Raw genomic sequence first — 21,903 nt, forward strand, 5'->3', positions numbered from 1 at the left:
ATTCTAGTGGGAGATTCCTATTGCGCGCACGCGCAGCGGCTTTCTATCCAAGCCCCGCCCTTTTGAAAAGATCTCGCGCCTCCAGCCCTTCTTCCCTCCCTCTTGTGCGCACGCGCAAAACACGCACGCACACGCACACACAAACCCCGCCCCCTGCAGGCGTTTCCCCGCCCACCAGCCCTAGTTATGCGCAGGCGCGGTGAAGTGCCCTCGGCCCCCCCTTCCGCCGCGAGGGCTCTGTCGCGAGGCGCATGCGCACAACGTGCTTGCCAACTTTTCTCTCTTGGGGCTCAGCTGCTTCTGCAGACGGAGGCGCTTCTTTCTCTTTCTGCTCCAAGTGAAGGGATCATTAGCAAATCCCATTGTTGTAATTTCATGTTGTAATCCGCCCTGAGCTCTACGGATGTGCAAATTTAATTAATAATAAGTAGTAGTAGTAGTGATTGCTTCCTTTTCAACAGAAACGAGCAAAAGCTGCTTTCCAAACTGGCAAAACTTAGACATGAGTCCTAGAATTGTGCAGTTGGAAGGGACCCCCCCCCCGCAAGGCGGGAATCTCAGCTCCAGCCTCCAGGAAGGCTCCTTACTGCCCTTGAGTCTCTCCGTGGGCTGGAGGAAGGCTGAAAGCTGGAGTAATGCAGCTTTGAATATTGCATCTGTGAAGAGGGGTGCAACTCTAACCAACAGGCATTTAAAGACCCACTTCTTAAAAATAAAATGAAATTCTTCCTTTGGCGACCACTTGTAACCAAGTAAGATTGTCTTCCATGAATACAGTCTTAACTGTGTGTCCATAAGTGACTGTGGAGGCCAATTCTGGATCCACACGTCCTTCCACAGTGGGGACATTGGTTTCTGGGCAGGAGCTGATCATGGAGAGGATTTGCCAAGCAAGCCTTTCTCTTAGCACGTTTCTCCCTCGCGTCCTGAGTTTCTGCTTCATAGTCTGTGACGCCTTTGGTTGAGGCTGCTTCTCCGACTGGAGCACTCGCAGGCCAGTGTTTCCCGATTTTCCATGCTTATACTGCATTTTTTAGATTTACCTTCAAAGCATCTTTAAACCTCTTTTGTTGTCCACTGGCATTACGATGACCATTCTTGAGTTGGGAATAGAGTAGTTGCTTTGGAAGACAATAATCAGGCGTCCGCACAACATAACCAGTCCAAATAAAATAATACATAAATGGCCATAGAAAACAAGCTTGTTCCATCTTCCATGTGACAGCCTTTGAGATATTGGAAGATGGCTTTCATATCTCCTCTTTCCAGGCTAAACATACCCAGCTCCTTCAACCATTCCTCATCAGGCTTGGTTTCCAGTCCCTTGATCATCTTGGCCTCCCTCCTCTGCACCCCTTCTAACTGGTCAACATCCTTCTCAAATTGTGGTGCCCAGAACTGGACAGAGTATTCCAGGTGTGGTCTTCCCTTGATTGGGACACGATGTGGGAGATCAAATGCAGGAAAATCTTCCTGATGTAGAATAGAATGTCCCTATTTTCATCTGAGAACTGTTGGAGGGTAGGCTGGTGTTTCTTTTAACTGCAATTACTGCATTGCAGGAGGCTGGACTAGAGGACCCTCAGGGGTCTCTTGCCGCTCTACAATTCTATGATTATTCTAATGTTCTTATCAGGCAGGACTTGATGCAGGAAAGCTGAAGCAGGTGCACAGCTCACCTGGAAACTGGCTTCTCAACTGAAGTGAGATGGGCTTTATTCACATTGAATCCTTAATCTGTTTAATTCTTTGTGCCTCCACACGTTGCTGAACAAGAACTCCAATCATCCCTGGCTAATGGACGGGAGTTATAGTTCAGCAGCACCAGGAGGACCAAAGGTACCCAGCGCCGGATTTAAAGGGTGGCAGTTTCTTCCTAAATTTGTACCTATACATAATAAAACAACTTGGTCTTAATTCTATGTGTCTATTGGTCTCCGCTTTTCCCCTCCATTTTCTCTGGGGGAATGCGGTAAGCTGTCACTCTAAGGGGAAACAGGTCCACCCTCAGAGGAGATGGACAGACCCAAGGACAGATATGCAACCCGTTTGTGATGTCAGCTCAAAACCCCAACCACACTTTGCGGTTGAGGGCCCCCCCCCCCCCCCCAGCCTTGGGTCAGCAGCCTGTGGGTGGCTTGGCTTGGCTGGGACAGAATCAGAAAAGCTGGGGGTTAATTTTTTTAAAAAAATCACCACATATTAGTAAACAAGAAAGACAGCGTGACCATCAGCTAAGTCTTAAGATCAATGGCTGGGAAACTGGTGAGGGGACCAATCTCCATTGCTAACGGGAAATTGCTCAGGGTGTTTTGAGTCCTTATTTTATTCTGGTGTTTCAATTATGGGTGCCTTGAGTTTAAATGTTTTAATGTGCTTAAAAAATGCTCATCTTTTGCATTTTAATGTTTGTGTTACTTGTTTTTATATTTGGGAATGAGCTGCTTATGACACTTGAATTACTAAATGTATAATAAGCATTCTCTTTCTCCCTCTGCTACAATCATTCTTTCTTGAAACCCCCTTGTTCCACGTGGCTTCGATCCCACTAGCTTCCACCCAGCGTAGACCCATTCAGAGTCATGGGCCAGAGTTATTCCTTCTCATTCATGTCAATGGGTCTACTCTGAGCATGGCTGGTGTCAGATACAAGCCAGAGCTGGGATCACAAGTGGAGAGCCTTGCCGATCTGTAAGGCAAGGCCAGGATGCTGGACCAATGGTTCCTTGTCCTGATCCATCAGGGATCTACTTAGGCCGTTGCGTACAGAGTGCTACTGTTGAGTGAACAACCCTTTCGGGGGGAGCGTCACCTCGCAGCCAGTTGGGATGAACCTGGAAGCTTCTGGGAAGCAACTTTTGGCTCTCCTTAAGCGAGACCTAGCTCAGTAGTGGAACATTTGCTATGTACGCAGAAGGCCACCGGTTCAATCTCCAGGGGAGACGGAGGAAAGAGCCGTAGCCAAAACCCAAGGCAGCTTTTGACAGCAAGGACAGAGCTAGACAAAACAAGGATTTTAGTTTGTGTGTGTGTACACTCACACGACAGCTTTACATAGCCCAGTGGGTGGGGTGCCTGCAACCCTTCAGATAATGATGGGGTGGTAGGGGAGGGGTGGTAGCTCTGTGGGGGGTCATGTGCTCCTTCTGGGGTCGTTTGTCCACCTTTGGTCCCCACCTGCACCCAACTCTCACCTGTGGCTCCCAGACGCCGTCAGCAGGCGACAGCGGCCACAATCCTGGGAGCAGCTTCGATTGGCTGGCTAAATCGGGTGAGGGGAGCCAAAGGGTCTCAAACCCTCAGTGAGTCAGGGGCTTCCCCTGCATGTGAAGCCAGGCTCAGACGGAGGGAGTGGACGAGACCAAGAGGGAGGCCAGTGGTCAAGAAGGCGCTTTCTGCATGTCCTATGAAGGGGAGTGAAGGGCAGGTGGGGCTCGTCCACCTGGGAAGGGAGCCTATCTAGGAGAAAGAAGACTCTGGTCCTTGTGGGACATCTCTGAGAGAGAAAAGGCTCAGGAGTAAGCCCTACGCAAATCCAGAGTGGAGTCCCTTGTCCGCCTCCTTCTGGCAACTTCTGCAGCGCAGCTGGTGCCCAACGTCTTGCTCTGCTTTCCTTTGGACCCCTCGGTGCGGCCGAGAGGGGGGTCTTGTCACCTGGGCAGCCCAGGACCTCCAGACACGCTGCCCAGGCCCTTGCCCTGGGGAGGTCACCTCCCTGCTGCCAACACAGCAATTCACCCCTGGGGGCGCACTCCATTGTCTCTTGAGACAGGCGGATGCCGCACACACACACCGCCATCATCTCAGACCACTGGCTGGAGGAGCTTTTGATGGGGCTCCGGAAGTTCCCCCTCCCAGCTCTAAGAGGCATTCCCTGCTCTTGGAAGGGCATGCGTCTTCTGATTAGAGGCATTTTCCTTCCTCGTGCAGCCAGTAGAGAATGTCTCCTCTTAGGACCAGGGAAGGAAAACCTGCAGAGTCTGGCTGTTGCTGGATTCCGTCTCCCATCACTCCCGACTGTCTGCAATGCCGGCTGGGCTGAGGGAAGCTGGAGTCCCGTGACATCTAGAGAGCTCCTCCCTGTCTCAGCCAAACAAGCTTCTTCAGAAAGAAAAACTGAAGCCTTCAACTTGCATCCTTTATGCTCGTTCCTTGACGCTGCTCCCTGCTTACATCATACCCTCCAACATTTCTCTCATGAAAATAAGGACATCCATCCTAAGGCAAACTAAGGCCCGGGGGCCGGATCCGGCCCAATCGCCTTCTAAATCCGGCCAATGGATGGCCCGGGAATCAGCGTGTTTTTACATGAGTAGAATGTGCCCTTTTATTGAAAATGCATCTCTGGATTATTTGTGGGGCATAGGAATTCGTTCATTTTTTCCCTTCCAAAATATAGTCCGGCCCCCCCACAAGGTCTGAGGGACAGTGGACCGGCCCCCTGCTGAAAAAGTTTGCTGACCCCTGTCCTAAGGAAAAGCAGGACATTCTGGGATCAATAAGAAACCGGGACGGCTTCTGTAAATCTGGGACTGTCCCTGGAAAAACGGGATACGTGGAGGGTCTGTTCTTGGAAACATGTTCTTAGAAACCAAAGCCCCAAAGGCCAGCAATCTGCTCCAGCTTCTGAGAGATTCTCCCAAGCATCTCTTAACACTCATAAGGGCCGGAAACTTGACTTTAAAAAAGAAACGGAGGGTGTGAGAGAGCCAACTTTTATCCAACTAGAATGAGAATGGTTGAGTAGGAAGAGATTCCCTGGTCCTCTAGTACAACTTTCTGCAATGCCGGAATCTCAGCTGATGGCAATCCAAGCTCTGCTTCCAAACCTCCAAGGAAGGAGAGTCTGCAACCTCCCAAAGGAGACCATTCCACTGTCAAACGGATCTTGCCAACAACAGAAAGTTACTCCTAATGTTTAGTTGGAATCTCCTTTCTTGTAACTATCATGAGACCAAAGAGGAGAACCGTAGAGAACAAAAATGAGACAGGCACATGATTGCTTTAAACCAGCAGCATGATGACACAAGAGGAAAAAGAACGGCCAAGGGCCAGAGGATGGCACATCTGGAAGAAGAATGGAGGACAGCAGGGAGCAGTGGTTGCCTAATTGAAGCTGGAGAAGCCTGCCAGGCCCAGCCCTGCCCTGGCGATATGGAGAGCCAGGGTAGGGCCAAAATACAACTGTAAATGGAAAAGCAGCCTGCCAGCCTCCCCCCCCCCCCCCGCACCATTGTTGCTGCTTTTTACTCTTGGCCATTTTTATAGAAAGGGAAGCTTTCTCCGCAGGCGCCACTCCATTCTCTAGGGTCGGCCAGTCAAGTTCTTGAAGCGGCAGATATTTAAAATAACAACCAGGACCGCACAGAAGACTTGGCTCAGAAAAGTAAATGGCGCACCGGTGAATTTCCGGGGCCTGTGCAGCTAATGGCACCCAAGGCCAACACCCTCCTTCTCCCTTGGGCTGCGTTTATTCCTGTCTGCAAGTCCATCTTGCTCTCCGCTCATCCCCACCGCTTCCAACCCCCCGTTTCCCGGCGTCTCCGGGTGTCAACGCGCCAGGCTGCCCTTCTGGCCCGTCCAGAGCTCCCTCAGCTCCACCTGGCAGCCCAGGTCCCTCAAGGCGGCCTTGGCCACATCCTCGCACGTCCGGTGGGCGGCCCGGGCCTCGGCGATCAAGTCCTCAGCGCCCATTTCCAGAATGAGCTGGGAGAAATCCCGAGTGTGGGAGACTAGGTTGCGGATCAGCATGCAGGCTTGTTTCTGGACGGAGAAAGAGAAAAATGGCAAACGATTTACTTCGTTAGCAGAAGAAAGCGCCCAGCGTCGCCTGGGAACTCTGAGAAGCAACAAAAAAAATATCAGTGCCGTTTCGATTCAAAATGATTCAAAATGTTGTATCCGAACGTAGGCCGAAACCTGCGCCTTGATCTCAAGGACCACTATGCAATTTTTGAATAAGATCAGCACCATTTTGAAAGGTTCTGCTCGCCACCTTGAGTCAAAACTTGTACCCCAACGCAGGCAGAAAACTGCTCCTTGATCTCAGAAACCATCATGCAGACGTGGTCTATGGTACCTTAAGAAGCATCCAAATGTAAGGGGCGAGGAGAGAAACAGCTCTCCAAAATATATGGCGCCTTAAACAACATTGATACACCTCCTAAGTGGTTTACACTTCATGTAAATGTAAATTATTTACGAAATTATAATGTTTGCAATACCAATAAAATCAACAGTGTGTAAAAAATGGTATATAATATTGCACTCTAGGGATTCATTGTGTGGTTTTCCAGTATGGTGTTAAGATGTTTCTGTTAATTTCAGTGGGCCTTCTGAGTAGGACTAATACTACTAATAGCTACAATTTTATTATTTATGCCCGCCTCTCTGGCTGGGTTTCCCCAGTCGCTCTGGGTGGCTTCCAACACACATAAAAACAAAATAGAACGTCAAACATAAAAAGCTTCCCAATACAGGGCTGCCTAAGTCAGATAGTTGTTTATCTCCTTGACGTCTGATGGGAGGGTGTTCCACAGGGAGGGTGCCACCACCAAGAAGGCCCTTTGCCTGGTTCCCTGTGCTGAGGCCGTTTAGGGCTTTCAAGGTCAGCATCAACACTTTGAATCGTGCTCGGAAACATACTGGGAGGCAATGTAGGTCTTTCAGGACCGGTGTAATATGACCTCGGTGGCCACTTCCTGTCACCAGTCTAGCTGCCACATTCTGGATTAGTTGTAGTTTCCGGGTCACCTTCAAAGGTAGCCCCACATAGAGTGCATTGCAGTAGTCCAAGCAGTAGATAACTTGAGCATGTGCCACTCTGACGAGACAGTCTGTGGGCAGGGAGGGTCTCAGATAATAATAATAATAATAATAAATTTTATTTATATCCCGCCCTCCCCAGCCGAAGCCGGGCTCAGGGCGGCTAACAACAATCAAATAACTAAATAGTTGAATAATCACACATTCTAAAATATTTCATTATAAAAATTAATTAAAATCAAATTAATGGCAACCATAATACTGTGCAGGTTTCCAGAGGAGGGAGTCAGGCTGCGCCCTGACCAAAGGCCTGGTGGAACAACTCTGTCTTGCAGGCCCTGCGGAAAGATGTCAGGTCCCGCAGGGCCCTAGTCTCTTGTGACAGAGCATTCCACCAGATTGGAGCCGCAGCCGAGAAGGCCCTGGCTCTAGTTGAGGCCAGCCTAACCTCTCTGAGGCCTGGGACCTTGAGGATGTTTTTATTTACAGATCGTAGGTTTCTCTGTGGGGCATACCAGGAGAGGCGGTCCCGTAGGTACGAGGGTCCTAGGCCGTATAGGGCTTTAAAGGTTAAAACCAGCACCTTAAACCTGATCCTATACTCCACCGGGAGCCAGTGCAGGTGGTATAGCACCGGGTGAATGTGATCTCGCAGCGAGGACCCCGTAAGGAGTCTCGCTGCGGCATTCTGTACCCGCTGGAGTTTCTGGGTCAGTCTCAAGGGCAGCCCCACGTAGAGCGAGTTACAATAATCCAGTCTGGAGGTGACCGTCGCATGGATCACAGTGGCTAGGTCAGGGCGAGAGAGATAAGGGGCCAACTGCTTAGCTTGGCGGAGATGAAAAAATGCCGCCTTTGTTATAGCTGTAATCTGCGCCTCCATAGAGAGGGAGGTATCGAAGATTACACCCAGACTCTTAACGGACGGTGCTGGCACCAATTGCACCCCCGCAAGAGATGGGAGTTGCCCCTTCGATCCCATATCGTCCCGCCCCAGCCAGAGGACCTCTGTCTTCGCAGGATTTAACTTCAACCGGCTCCCACGTAACCATCCAGCCACAGCTTCCAGACATCTGGTCAGTGTGTCTGGGGCCGAGTCAGGATGGCCATCCATCAACAGATAGAGTTGGGTGTCATCAGCATACTGATGGCAGCCCAGCCCAAAACTCCGGACAAGCTGGGCAAGGGGGCGCATAAAGATGTTAAAAAGCATCGGGGAGAGAATCGCACCCTGAGGCACTCCACACACCAAGGAGTGGCGCGATGACAATTCCCCCCCAAGCGCCACCCTCTGTCCCCGACCAGAGAGAAACGAGCGCAGCCATTGAAGGACTGTGCCCTGGATCCCCACGTCGGCAAGGCGGTGGTCCAGAAGTTCATGATCGACTATGTTGAAAGCTGCTGACAGATCTAGAAGAATCAGCAGCCCCGACCCACCTCGATCCAGCTGCCTGCGGAGATCATCTGTTAGGGCGACCAGAGCCGTCTCGGTCCCATGACCAGCGCGGAAGCCGGACTGGAATGGATCCAGAGCAGATGTTTCGTCCAGAAACCTACCAAGCTGTTCAGCAACCGCTCTCTCAATCACCTTACCCAGGAATGGAAGATTCGAGACCGGGCGGTAATTGGATAGATCTAAGGGATCTAATGATGTTTTCTTTAAGAGCGGACGCACCACCGCCTCCTTCAGTTCCCCTGGGAATGTCCCGGTGCCAAGGGACAGATTGATGATATCCCCCATGGGGGCCCGCACCTCGTCTGGACACGCTCTAATCAGCCAGGACGGGCACGGGTCGAGAGGACAAGTGGTGGGCTTTCCAGCTCGGAGGAGTCTGTCCACATCGGCTGGGGATATCCGGTCAAAGTGGTCCAATACTGGACCCGAGGACAGTCGAGGGGCCTCCAGTTCCTTTATTGTATCGAAATTGGCGGGGAGGTCATGGCGGAGCAACAGGACCTTCTCCGCAAAAAAGCTCGCAAATGCCTCACAGCTGTGTGTCCAATTGTTATTTAAATTTGGCTGTCCTTCGAGGGACGTTAAAGAACGAATTATACTAAATAATTGCGCCGGGCGAGAGCTAGCGGATGCAATGGAGGCCGAGAAGTAGGACTTCTTAGCGGCCTTCACTGCCATCTCATAGGTTTTCATAAAAACTCTATAGGATGTTCTTGAAGCTCCGTCACGGGCACCCCGCCATACTCGCTCTAGCCGTCTGAGGTCCCGCTTCATTTTCCGGAGCTCCTCGGTAAACCAGGGAGCCCGGTTTCTGCGGGGACGCAGAGGGCGCTTAGGTGCGATCTCATTGATGGCTGCCAGGAGTTGGGTATTCCAGCCCTTAACAAGCTCAGTCAATGAGTCGCCAGGGGGAGCAAGGTCCCGCAAGGCTTGACGGAATCTATCAGGGTCCATCAGCCTCCGCGGGCGAGCCCAAATCGGCTCGCCACCCAAGCAGGGTGGGGGTGGAACGTCAATCCTGGCTTTCAGAGCGTAGTGATCAGACCATGGCACCTTCATCGAAGGAAACGTGATCACATCTATACCGACGCCAAAGATCAAATCCAGCGTGTGGCCTGCTTGATGTGTGGGGCCCGAAACAAACTGGGAGAGCCCTAGTGTCGCCATGGAAGACACCAGGTCCAGAGCCTGTGAGGAGGGAGTGGCATCAGCATGGATGTTGAAGTCCCCCAATACCAATAGGTTAGGGAACTCCAAGGCCCAGCCGGCCACCGCCTCCAATAGGCCTGACAGGGTGGCTGCTGGTGCGCTAGGTGGCCGGTACACCAGCCAGACAGCCAAGCTCACCTCGGAGCCCCACACTAGGCCAACACATTCAATGCCAGGGATCGATGGTGATGGTAGAGCCCTGAAAGAACAATCTTCCCGGATTAATAATGCCACCCCTCCCCCCCGGCCCACAGTCCGCGACTGGTGGAGGACGGAGAAACCCGGGGGCGCCATCTCTCGTAAGGTAACAGTATCCCCTTCGCGCACCCAGGTCTCCGTCACACAAGCCAGGTCGGCCCCCTGAGAGATGAAGAAATCTCGCAGGGTGGCGGTTTTGTTGCCTATAGACCTGGCATTGCACAACACCAGTGACGGAGGTGAGTAATCCTTGCTCACCCTACCCTCGTCTCTCGGGATGGGGCGCAGATTGGAAGGGGTACGAGCATATCCGTATCTCGATCCCCTTCGCCTATAACATCTGCCCCCACCGCCATGCCTCCCTCGCCCCTCCACAGTAGGAATCCCAAGCCTCATATTCGCCTCCATGATGTTCCAGCTAAGTATTGGTAATGTCGGGGCCTTGTGCTGTCCCGGTAATTGTCACTTTGAGTTGTTTAATGGGTTCTTGGAGGTAGAACGAGGACCCATAAGGAAATCGGTAATTTTAGTTTGTGCGGATAGGGTCTTCTTCTGTGTTGATTGAAACCATGATTTGGTAGCATTAACAGGCAGGAAGGGTTTTGCCGGGGAGGAAGAATTAGGCAAAGTTGGTGAAGTCGGATGCTGTTCGTTGAGGTGAGTAGTAGCAAATCTTTGATGGGCTATACTAGTAGATCCGTCAGAGTTGTCAGTCTTAACCAGGGTAGCGCTAAGAAGTGTTCCAGTCATCACTTGTAGTTGCTGCGCCGATGGGGAAGAATTATCACGCAGATGTATAGAAGGGCGAGAACGTGGGGATGGTGCCTGCGTAGTCATTTCCTGGTGATCTTCAGGCAGGGTAGATTCTAGCTCAGGCATTGAAGCAAAGGAATCATCAGCTTCCATATTTTGATTGGACATCAGGTCTGAAACGGGAGCAATGTTGGTCAACATTGGTGCTGTTGGTCAACAGGTGACTGCTGATTCAGATCAATAGGGGATGACAAAGTAACAGGTTGAGAGATTATCAAGGCATTTGGTGGAGACGCCTTGTGGGACGTGGAGCGCCTGCTCTCCTCTCTCATCGGCATAGAGGGGTCCCCTTGCGATAAGAGTCTTTGTTTGAGTAGATCCAATCTATCGAGAATAGCGATGTTGACGTTGGTGTTGACGTTGTTTCTGGGGACATTAGAGGGTAGAAACGGTTCTGGGTTTTCACCCTATAGCAGTGTTCTGTGGGGTCACTCCATTTGCCAGACACGGGGGGGTCGGTTTTTGTTTGTTTGGCTCTTGGGGAGGGCAGAACCTCGTCACAGTCTCTTAGGCGTTTGCCTTGACCCATCGTTATGAGTCGTTTAAAATGAGTCGTTTAAAATGGATCGTTAAAAATAGCAGTGGTTAAAAGGTAATGAAAAGTAATAGAAGTAGCAATACAGCTGAATGTGAGCTGGCGGGAGACCAGTGAGTCGAAGGCTGCTTCCGAGGCTGCCGGAGAATACAATTATCTGCTCATTAAAGCTGATTTACGATGCAGGCTTCACAGTTATCAGCAATGTGAACTCCTAGCATGGACTCCAACACCCTGGTACAATCTTCAGCAAGAACTTGAAAGGCTGGGAGCCACAACACAAATTTAAGGAGGATTCGAGATGAGCTCCGGCAAATGCGTCTTACCTCATCGCCATCTTGGAGACGCTTCGAGAATAGCCTGCTGTTCTTCTGAAGGGAGTTTTCCATAAGAGGAGATAAGATTTCTCTCTTCAGGGATATTCCAATCTCCACTCGCAATTGGATCATTCCTCTGCGTAACTAGATGGGCACTTGGGGTCGCAGGTGGAACAGGGGGTACCCGGCTAGGTGTTTTTCCCTTTATTATAGGGACAGAGGAAGGGAACGGGCGTTCATTTCCGGTTAAAATGTTGGGAAAAAGAGGTTTAACACTCGTGTCCTTAAAGACTCTTGTTGTTATAATCTCCCAGGGTGCCAGCCGAACTTTTTGTCTTGCAAGAAGATGTGGGATCCTTGCAGACTGGAAGGAGAGCATAAATTTCCTTGGCCAAGGCGTGGCATTTAGGGGTACTACAGATATAAGATCTATCTGGGAAAAAGGAATATTTAGCAAATCACGTAGGTACCCTTTAGCCATCATCAGGTTATTCCACCTAAGTCTGGGGGCGTCACGGGAGAAAATGGATAGACATATTTTATTGGGTTGAAAAATCAAGGATTGCTTATTCCTTTGGGGCAGTGGCAGCCTGCATCTTGAGCCCTTAAGGAGAGATTTCTGGTCATGTTGTCTCTTTAAGGCACTCACAAGCTGCACAGGGGATTGGTGCAAATTAGATAGCACAGTTGAGGAAGATAGATGAGCCAGAAAGGCCCGTGTAAGTTTATTCAATGACAAAGAAATCCCCTCCAATTCCTTGAAAATGAAGCTTAAAGTCCTGATTACCAGTTGTATTTGATCAGGTACTAATTCATGGGCAGATTGTCCTAATGCTTCCCGTTTCAGTGATGGAGGTGTAGTTAAGGTGTCAGAAAGGAGGGCTTCCCTATGGCTTCCATCCTCCGCTGGATCAGCTAGCTTTTCCAACTCTCCTTGATCATGCAGAGGCCAGAAGCGGTTGTATGTTTCGACCGCAGAAACAATTACTTGCTCCGTTTTGCTGTTATTGTTAGTAGATGGTGGGGGAGATTCAAGCTTTGGCTGCTTTACTCTTGGAGGTGGACAACCTTTCTCAGCAGACCTTGGTCGCTTGCCATGACCCATTTGTCGCTGTCTCACTAACTAGGAGGTTCAAAGTAGAGGTAAACGGAGATAAAAGAGAACTTATCTTTTATGGACGCAACTCTCTGCTACTCCTCCTCCACTGCTCAACATAAACCAGTCTTCAAGGCGGCGTTGCTAATCAGCTGCAGGCTTTCTCAGCAGAAGATTAGAATATCCTTGTTGATACGTATATTGGCCCCGACAGGCCAACCGTAGAAGTAAAACGATTAAAAACTTCCAACAGTGGTAAAATAATTTAAAAGTCTAATAAAAACAGCTATAAAGACGGCTGTAAAAGGCTATAAAAGGCAATAAAAGGTTTGTAATCCGGAGGGTTCACGAAGGAGAAGTTGTTACAGCCGCCATCTTCTTTGGCTCCTCCCTCCTGCCCTGGATGCAGGATTGTCCTGCACCTCCATGGACACCTGTGAGTCCAAAATGACTCCCAGGCTGCGCACCTGGTCCTTCGGGGGCACAGTTACCCCATTCAGGACCAGGGAGTCCCCCACGCCTGCCTGCCCCCGTCCCCCAGAAACAGTAGTTCCAACACCAGACGCAGCCCATCTTATACCCTTGTGGGAAAGCAGGCTTGATACCTTCAGAGGTAACTGTGGTTACGCCAGGGCAGAGGGTGGGTGAAAGAGCGACTCCTGTCTCTCACAGCGCAAAATTGTTACCTGCACGCCAGCTTCCTTGGGGTGCATCTTCATGGCCTGCAGCGCTGCCAAGGCCCCGCCCCCTTCCATGATGACCCGGCAGTTCTCGGGCTTCCGCAGCGCCAGCATGCACAAGGCCGCACAACTCTGCTCACACACCTGAGGGCGGAAACACAGGCAGCCATGTTCAACCGACTGACGACACACTTGCATTTTTATTATACAGCAAGCTTGACACCACTCTTGCATTTTATCGTACAGTAATAGTATTTCTGCAAGTTTAAGTTCTTTTCAACTGCTTTTAATATAGTGTAGCATTTATTTGTTTATTAAATTTGCAGGCCGCCCCTTCCAACTCTACAATTCTATGATCCCTTGGAACAGGGCAGAGCGTGCATGCACCCTCTTTCTTCTGGAGGGGGCTGATCCAGGGGAAGGGGCAAAAGATGAGGGAGGGGGTTCAAGAACAGCAAAGGAACTGAGAGCAACCAAGGAGAGCCAATGTGGTGGAGTGGTTAAAGCAGTGGTTTTCAACCAGTGTGCTGTGGCACCCTGGGGTGCCTTGAATGATGATCAGGGGTGCAGCGGGCAGCACTGGCCCCTGTCCCTCTTTCCTTCCCTCCCTCCTCTGATGCCCTCTTGCCCCTCTGCCTCCCAAAGGCTTGCACAGATGTTTGTTGCAGCAGCCCGGCTACAGGCTTCCCAGGGGAAAGGGGCCTCTGGGAAGCATCTCTCTTTGGGGCAGCGGGGGGCAGCTCAGAGACAAGGGGTGTCAGCAGTGGCTGCCTAGAGGACTCCCAAGAAGAGGGGGGAGGAGGCTGAGGGAACGCACAACAAGGGAAAGTGCTCAAAAAGGGATGAGCGGCTGCTGGTTCACCAGGAAAGGGGTGAGCCCCACAGGGGTGCCGCAAAAAGAATGTAGTTGGTCAAGGGAGTCATGGACTCAAAAATGATGAAAACCTCTGGGTTAGAGGGTCAGTATAGGACCCAAGAGCAGCTCACTGAGTGACTCTTCTTCTTCTTCTTCAGTGATCACTCATAGCCGAGTAAGATTGTCTTCCACAAACACAGTTTTAAATGTGAGTCCGTAAGTTACTGTGGAGGCCAATTCTGGTGATCTGTCCAGGAGTCGTCAGCACTCACCACAGCTCTGGTAAGGAGCGAATCACGGCAATCTTCAGCTCGGACGGTTACATAGTCTAAGCGGTGCCAGTGGTTTGACCAAGGGTGCCTCCAAGATGTTTTACATTTATTTTTTTGTCGAGAGTGTGTTGGTAATACCAAGGTTGTGCGCTGCACATATCGTCAAAAGTCAGATTCCGTTCTGGTTGCTGTTGCCAATTCCTTCTTTCCCTATAGTCCCAGGCCACAGATCAAAATCTTGCCCAACTCTTGCATTAAAATTACCCAGGAGGATATCCAGCTGAGAGTAAAAATTTTATTTAATGTCTTCATCAGCAATCAGTGTTGGTGCATGAGCGCTTAGAATAGGAGCCTGATGGTTTGGGGTGAGTTTTAGTTGAAGGGTTGAAAGTAGCTCATTAATGCCATTAGTGACTTCTGACAAGAGCTGCACGTTTTTGATAGCAAAGCCTACTCCGTGTATTCAACGTTCTTGTTCAGGCAGACCTTTCCAGAAGAAAGTGTAGCCTCCCTTTTCTTCCTTCAGTTGTCCCTCACCTGCTCTTTGAGCTCCTTGAAGCGATGCAATATTGAAGTTAAAACATCACAGCTCTCTTGCAATGATGGCAGCTCTGCGTTGGGGACGTTGATTGTCTGTGCTATCCAACAAAGTCCATATAGTCCATGTTCCAAAGTTCAATTGTCTTTTATGACCGCTGGGTGCTGACCTCGGCGCAGTAATCCAGTCAGGGAAAAAAGGGAGGCCGACTATGTTTAGGGCACCTTTTTTAGCCCCTCCCCCTTTTCGGGGTGAGTAGGGTGGATCCTAAATAGGGCTGCTCAGTCATGGATACAGCTGCCAAACTACTCAACTGCCTCATTCCTTGACTCAGAGCAACTGAATCTGTATCCACCGCCCATGTGCCGGTTCATGACTGAGGGGTTTTTGGAAGACCCCTGTGTGTGAATCTGTTTTATGCGCGTAGATCAGGGCACACTGACCAACACACAGTCTTCACAGTAAGGCTCTCTTCCAATGGCATGAGGATCACGATGACCGGTAGATTCTTCCTCCGCCTTCGCAGCCGTTGTCACACACCGCTTGTCATCTTCCGCCTGTTCTGCCCTTGAGGACTTCTGGGATCATGCTTTGTCTAGCTCCTCCCCTTTGACCTTACCGCCTTGGGTGACCCTGCTGGGAGTACGAGACCCCCGACGGCTGCGCTCACAAGGGTCCTAGGAACGTGCAAGCCCACTCCCCATGACAAGGTGATGGGCTGGTTGGGGCCTCTCAGTCTAACCCCCTCACACCGTGGTCGTGAGGGTTACACCTGTAGAGGTGAACGACCGAACGCCGCTTTAAGCTGCTTGGAGGAAGAGGCGGGATAAATGCAACAGACCAGCCAATAAATGGAAGCTTCCTCTACCGACACCCACTCACCAAAGGGCTGCCGAGGTGCCGAGTCATGGCCAGCACGATGAGGTCTGTCCCTCCGGCATTGACGATGGCGTCCTTCACGTCGTCGTTGCCCGCGATCGCCTGGATGGCACTCATCACCTGCTTCACCAGGTCCTACAATCGGCAGCGGAAGGGCAAAGACCCAAGGCGTGAGAACAGGTTTGAAAAGAAAGCCACACGGTCGCAGAGTTGGAAGGGACCCTGGGGGTCCTCTAGTCCCACCCGCTGCAATGCAGGAATCCCGGCTCCAGCATCCAGGACAGACGGCCACCCCACCAAGTCAGCTAAAGCTTAGGTCTGGGGTGGAGAAGCAGATACTAAGATCCTGGAAAAACAAATACTATTCTTTTTTTTAGGGGAGCGGCTGTAGCTCCAAGGCAGAGCATCTGCTTCCCAAGGGTCTAGATTCAGGCAGGTGGTCTGATGCAGTTGGAATAAAAAATTGTCCAGTAACACCTTAGAGACCAACTCAGGTGGATCTGAAGAAGTGTGCATGCGCACAAAAGCTTCTACCCAGAACAAACTTAGCTGGTCTCTAAGGTGCTAATGGGCATTTTTATTATTATTATTATTATTATTATTATTATTATTATTATTATTATTATTATTTCGACTCCTTTCCAAGATGATGATGATGAAGATTTCTATACCGCCCTCCATATCTGAAGATCACAGGGCAGTTTGCAATATAAGAACACAAGAAATACTATAATAACAAACAAAAACTCCGCCATGCAAAGTTTAAAAGGCCATAGAGTGTTCTTCTCATTACTAATATTACCCAACGCAAGCCCACGGAAATGAAAATGGTCAGGTCTGTGCTGCAGTTAGGACAGCCTCCCTAACGCTTTTGGCTTTTATGCATCTGAAAGTCCCTTTGCTTTTAGCTGTTTTTACCCAAAAAAGAGCGGGAGGGGGAGTTTTGGAGCATTGGTGAGAAAACTCTCCAAAGGCCCTGATCCCGTTGGAATCATTATTCTGAAATCAACTTTTCCAGGAGGAGTTTGGTCTCAGACTTCCTTTCAAACAAAACACAGATCAACAAAAACTAAAAAAAAAAGAGTGAAAATGAGTGTAATCCCTGGCATTTCTGGAATGTCCCCTGGAACCCTGGGGAACGGCTGCCAGCCAGTGTCGGTAATACTGAGCTAGATGGATTGCTGGCGCAATGCAATATGAAGATGCTGCCTAGATTTTTAGTCCATCAGTCCTTCCTTCAGAATAATGAGGACCGAAATCTTGATTTATTTCGATCCACTGCATATTCACGGATCAGGCCAGCCCTACCTGGAGTGCCGCTGCCAGTCAGAGTAGGCACTACTGGGTTGAACAAACACAATGATCGGACATGGCAGCTACCTACATTCATAATACCTGGTGGTCAATGCAGTCGGCCAGCAGCGCCACCATGAAGTTTAAACCGCCCAGGTCCACAATCTCCTGGCAGAACTCGTTCCGGACAGAGAGGCGCCCCAGAGTGGCACAGATCTCCCTCAGGACGCTGCAGTCGTCGGGGAAGGCTGAGAGGAGGAGGAGGAGGAGAAAGCGAGATGGTTAGTGAATCGTACCTGGTTAGGAAAAGTAAAAGTGAGCTTTTGGGCTTCATACATGCAGAAGGAAAGAAAAGGAATTTGAAAAATGACAATTACTGATTCATTGAGGATTTGTGGAGTAACCACACTTGTAGATAAGAATAAGAATATATTATTTATACCTGGCCCATCTGGCTGGGTTTCCCCAGCCACTCTGGGTGGCTTCCAACAAAGATTAAAACAGCAGTCATTAAAAACTTCCCTAAACAGGGCTGCCTTCAGATGTCATCTAAACGTCTGATAGTTGTTTTTTTCCCTTGACATCTGATGGGAGGGCGTTCCACAGGGCGGGTGCCACTACCAAGAAGGCCCTCTTCATGGTTCCCTGTAACTTGGCTTCTCTCAGTGAGGGAACCGCCAGAAGATCTCAGCGCTAGATCTCAGTGTCTGGGCAGACAACACCCCAAACCACTTCTTGGTTGTCTTTGATTGGCGTTGGAAAGACAGAGAGGGAGGTCTTGCCTCCGGTAACGCTGGGATCGAATTCCCCCCCTCCCTCTGGCCAGATCCAGAAGGGCTCTCCTTGCATTCCATGGGTGGAGAGGAAGGGGCAACGCTTCTACCTTTGGCGGCTTCGATGAGGACCCTCAGTCCACCGTGCTCTGTCACGATCATCTTGGCGTGCTCGTGGGCGTGGCCAAAGGGCACCCGGATATCGTCGTCGAAGGTCATGAAGCGCAGCCCCGCGCAGGCCTCCCGGACCACATCGGCCCGGTCCCCATGGCGGACAACGGCCCCGACCAGCAGGGAGAGGACGCCGCCTTTCACCAGGTCCTGCCGGTTCTGCTCGTGCTTGAGGGACGCCTGCCGGACGCAGCGGATCGTGGCCAAGGTCAGGTCGCCATCGTCCTGCCGCTCCCGCAAGACCCGCAGAAGCAGCTCCTGCCCGGGGGCATCGAGGAAGTCGGGCTGGCCGTCCAGGAGGGTGGAGAGGGCACGGAGGGCTTTGAGGAGGGAGCAGCCTTCCTCACAAGCCAGGCGGCAGGCGGCCAGCACGGTAGGATAAGCGCCCTTCTGCCCCGCCAAGTAGCGGACGGCCATCTCCTGCCGGCACTGCTCCGCAAAGCTCACCAGCAGCTCGTCCACCGCGCCCGAGTCGCCATCAGCAACTGCCTTCTGCAAGGAGTCCAGCGTCTGCGGAAGGAAAGGATCGAGTAGGGCTGGGCAATAGCTGGTTTTCAACATCGCGGGAAATCGCCAGCTACGCATTGCGACACACCAGGAGATCACAAAGGCTGATCTAAGGACGGGGCTGGTGTTTAACATTGCGATACCATTTTGCACCTGGCTAGGTGAAGATGCCTGGGTGCCAGGAAGGCGCCTGGCGTCTCCCCCACCTGGAGGTGCCTGCCTGGGGGTCCCTGGGTTTGGGATACCCCATCCTGTAGAACTCCATTTTATCGGCAATCAGAATGAATTTCAGGAACCCAAAAGCCCTATTAAATAATATGACCTTCGAGCCGTCTGGCCCCCAAATGGCAAGTAGGCATTCCACTCTGCCAACCGTAACCCTGGTTTAAGGAGCCGTTTGACGCCCAGCTTATATATTTCACCTTCTGATGCTTAGGGCCCTAGGGACCTGCTTAACACTGAGTCGGACCACTGAGCTCAGTATTACAGAACAGGTGCTGCCCACCCACTGAGCTGTGCTCCTTTCCTAAGAAATAAACCAAGATTCTAGTGCTCATGGTTTTGATTAAAGCCCTGGTTTAAATAGGAATACAGTCATACCTCGTGTTGCGTTCCGCTCTTCTTACGGACTTCCAGCTTACGAATGTGGCAAACCCAGAAGTGTTTACTTCCGTGTTCGCCACCCGTGCATGCGCAGAAGAGGCGCTCTAGTTGCAGACTTTTTGGGGTGCAAACGGCACCCTGAAACGGATTAAGTCCACCACTAGAGGTACCACTGTAGAGGGAACATTCCCAACCCAACTTCAGGATGCCCGGGATTCAGCCTGAGGCCCTTGAGGTGCCCCTGGGCCACGGCCCCTTCCCTAAGCGACCCCTGGGGCTTTCCTCCTTTCTTGGGCGGCCCCAGCCACCCTTCTCACCTGCAAAACAGCATGCTGTGGCTCTTCCCCATCCACAGAGGCGGAATTGGGGGCTGTCTTCACTATGTTGCTTAAGTCAACACCTGGAGAAAAGACACGGAGCAGTGGGGGCAATGAGTAGGGGTCCTCAGTAGGGATTCGTAGAACAGCAGAGAAGGCTGTGCCATCTCAGGTCTACCCAGCCAGTTAAAAACATCTCTTCGCAAAAACCACACCTTGAGACTCGAACTGCTGGACGGCTTCGATCACGGCCTCTTCCGGATCCATGCCAAGGTCGCTGATGTTCTCCTGCACAACATCGTCAAACGTCTCCTGGGTGATCCGCTTGGCCGCCATTCCGACCTGCGGGACAAGAGTTTGACCGTTGGAAGGGACCCCGAGGGACATCTAGTCCAACCCCCTGAAATGCAGGAATCTCTCCTCAAGCATCCATGACAGACGGCCGGCCGCCCAACCTCTGCTTCCAAACCTCCAAGGAAGGAGCGTCCACAAGAGAACGGTTTACATATGGTGGTGTTCTTTTTTAAAAAGAAAGATACTGTATAGGATCCCCAAAGAAAGGGGAGGAGCGTAGCTGAGGGTTTTAGAGCACCCAATTTGCCTGCAGACAAGCTCAGCTTCAGTCCCCGATGACCACTCCGTGGGCCGTGAGAGATATTGGCTGAAACTCTGGAGAGCCACCGCTGGTCAGCGTATACAATACTGAGCTAGACTGACCAATGGTCAACTGCAGAACAAGGCGGTCACTTATGCCCCTGTCAGTGCTAGAAACTCAGATATATAAGCTAGGTGCCAAATGGGTCCTTAAACCAAGGCTGCAGTCGCTAAAGAGTTTAAAGAGGTCGGAACAGGCCAGTAGATGTGTGGACTGTCCCTGGATCAGGGGACTTTTCTTCTTTAAGTTCTCAAAGCTCTTAACCTCGCTCAGGGTTGTCCTCTGAATTAGCCAGATGTTTAACTGAAAAACAATCACTTTAGAGCCGTCTTGCCCCAAAATGGCAACTAGACATTCTGTTTATTTTAAAAATAGATTTATATCCCGATTTTTAACCCAAAGAGCTCATTGTGACATACAAACGTCTCCCCGCCCCTTCCCTTTTTATCATCACATCAGCCCTATCAGGTAGGTTAGGATGAGAGAAAGACTGGCCCAAGGTAATTCCGTGAGCTTCATGGCCAAGTGCAGATTTCAAACCTGGTCTTTCTGGTTCTGGTTTTGGCAGCTGTAACCTCGGTTTAAGGTGCCATTTGGTGGTTAGCTTTTATGTCTGAGTTTCTAACACTGCCTGGAAGTGTCCAATGGAACGCAGGGGGGTCTTTTCTGCTGAGTGATCAGTTTCAGATTGTGCATGAACAAGACATTCTTTCATGGAGAAGGCGGGAAGGATAATCAGCACCACAGATCTGAAAAATAAAATGCTCCCTTTCCAAATACTGCATCCTGCCTGAATATCCCCTATGAATTTCCTTTTCAGAAGATCTGCAGCCTGAGGTTTTTCAGACGTTTTAGAAAGCTGATCCGTTTTCCCCTTGCTGCTAACAGAAGGTTTTATCGTACTGTATGTGCTCCCATAGCTTTGGAAGGGCATTTTAAAATGTAGCCTGCTAGGCCATGTTGACTATTGTTCATTGTTTTATGATATTTGGATTATTTTGCATTAATTTTATTTTTAAAGATCTGTCGGTCTCTGGAAGATTTGCAATGACGATTAAATAAATTATTTTTTTAAAGTCAAGGTCAGGGCTCAGCACCGGTGCAGGGGAGTGGGGTGTGTGTGTGAAATAACATACAGAAGCATTGATCAGAATGCCTCCTTTTAGCTTATTATTATTTTCATTTTATTATAAACGTCAGTCTAGAGTGACTGGCAGCAGGCACCCAGTCTTAGAAACTGGACTGAAAGCTGGGCTCAAAGGTGGTGAGATAACCAGCTGCTTCCCCAAACCCCAGGAGCTGAGATGCCTCCAAGGGCTCAAATATTATTATATATTATCATTATGATGGTTATTTGGTTACGGCCCCCGAAGCCCAACATGAATATCAGAACGCAGCATGACAAGCAGTCTCAAGCCCTCACGACCCCCTCCTCCTCCTCCAGCCCTGAGAGGCAGCTGTGCCTCTGAGCACACACAGAGTGCAGGCCAGCCCAGCCTACCTCCTGACACCCACCACCAAGGGCCTCCGCCCCTGACTGGGGTGGGGGACACCGGGGCTCTGAGCATGTGCAGAGCGCAACCTCCCCCCCCCTCAGATTCTATTATTGCATCACTTCACCTGGTGTGTCCCTCGGCGCTCGCCGTCCCGTCAAAGACTCCGCATTGGCCGCGAGGGTCGTTACCGCGGCTGGCGCTGCGTAAGTTTGTCTCCACGCGGCTGCCGTCCGCGAAAGGCTGAAGCCGCCACAGGCAGCGCGTGCGCAGAGCGCAACCGACCCACCCCTTAACGGCTAGCTCAACGGCGCTGCGCGTGCGCCTCGAGGCGCTAGTGTACTGCGCAGGCGCCTGCCCATCGCCCCGCCGCTGGCCGTGAGGAAACCCGAACAACGGATGGCGTCGAGCTCGCTCAGCCTTCCGTCAGGAATGGACCCATTAGCCTCTAATCCGCCGCAGAGGCCGCTCGTCCCC

General features: G+C 50.9%; 1 protein-coding gene across 3 annotated transcripts; it reads right to left on the minus strand.

Moving 5' to 3' along the window:
* Positions 1 to 4,999: 4,999 nt before the first annotated feature.
* On the minus strand, positions 5,000 to 21,691 carry LOC114588322 (armadillo repeat-containing protein 6-like). 3 transcript variants are annotated; one of them, XM_077922071.1, is made up of 8 exons: positions 21,554 to 21,691; positions 19,494 to 19,620; positions 19,279 to 19,361; positions 17,791 to 18,361; positions 17,010 to 17,155; positions 15,618 to 15,749; positions 13,076 to 13,213; positions 5,000 to 5,763 (listed from the first exon to the last, which is right to left on the minus strand). In XM_077922071.1, exons 2-8 carry the CDS (start codon positions 19,612 to 19,614, stop codon positions 5,551 to 5,553), a joined length of 1,404 nt encoding a protein of 467 aa, XP_077778197.1. In that variant the 5' UTR covers positions 19,615 to 19,620; positions 21,554 to 21,691; the 3' UTR covers positions 5,000 to 5,550. The 3 variants fall into 3 exon arrangements, with proteins under 3 accessions (XP_077778197.1, XP_077778198.1, XP_077778199.1); XM_077922072.1 differs by lacking the exon at positions 21,554 to 21,691 and adding an exon at positions 21,435 to 21,531; XM_077922073.1 differs by having other exon boundaries at positions 5,633 to 5,763; positions 12,995 to 13,213.
* Positions 21,692 to 21,903: the final 212 nt, after the last annotated feature.

Source organism: Podarcis muralis, chromosome 18 (genome assembly GCF_964188315.1).
Source record: "Podarcis muralis chromosome 18, rPodMur119.hap1.1, whole genome shotgun sequence".
NCBI lineage: Eukaryota > Metazoa > Chordata > Lepidosauria > Squamata > Lacertidae > Podarcis > Podarcis muralis.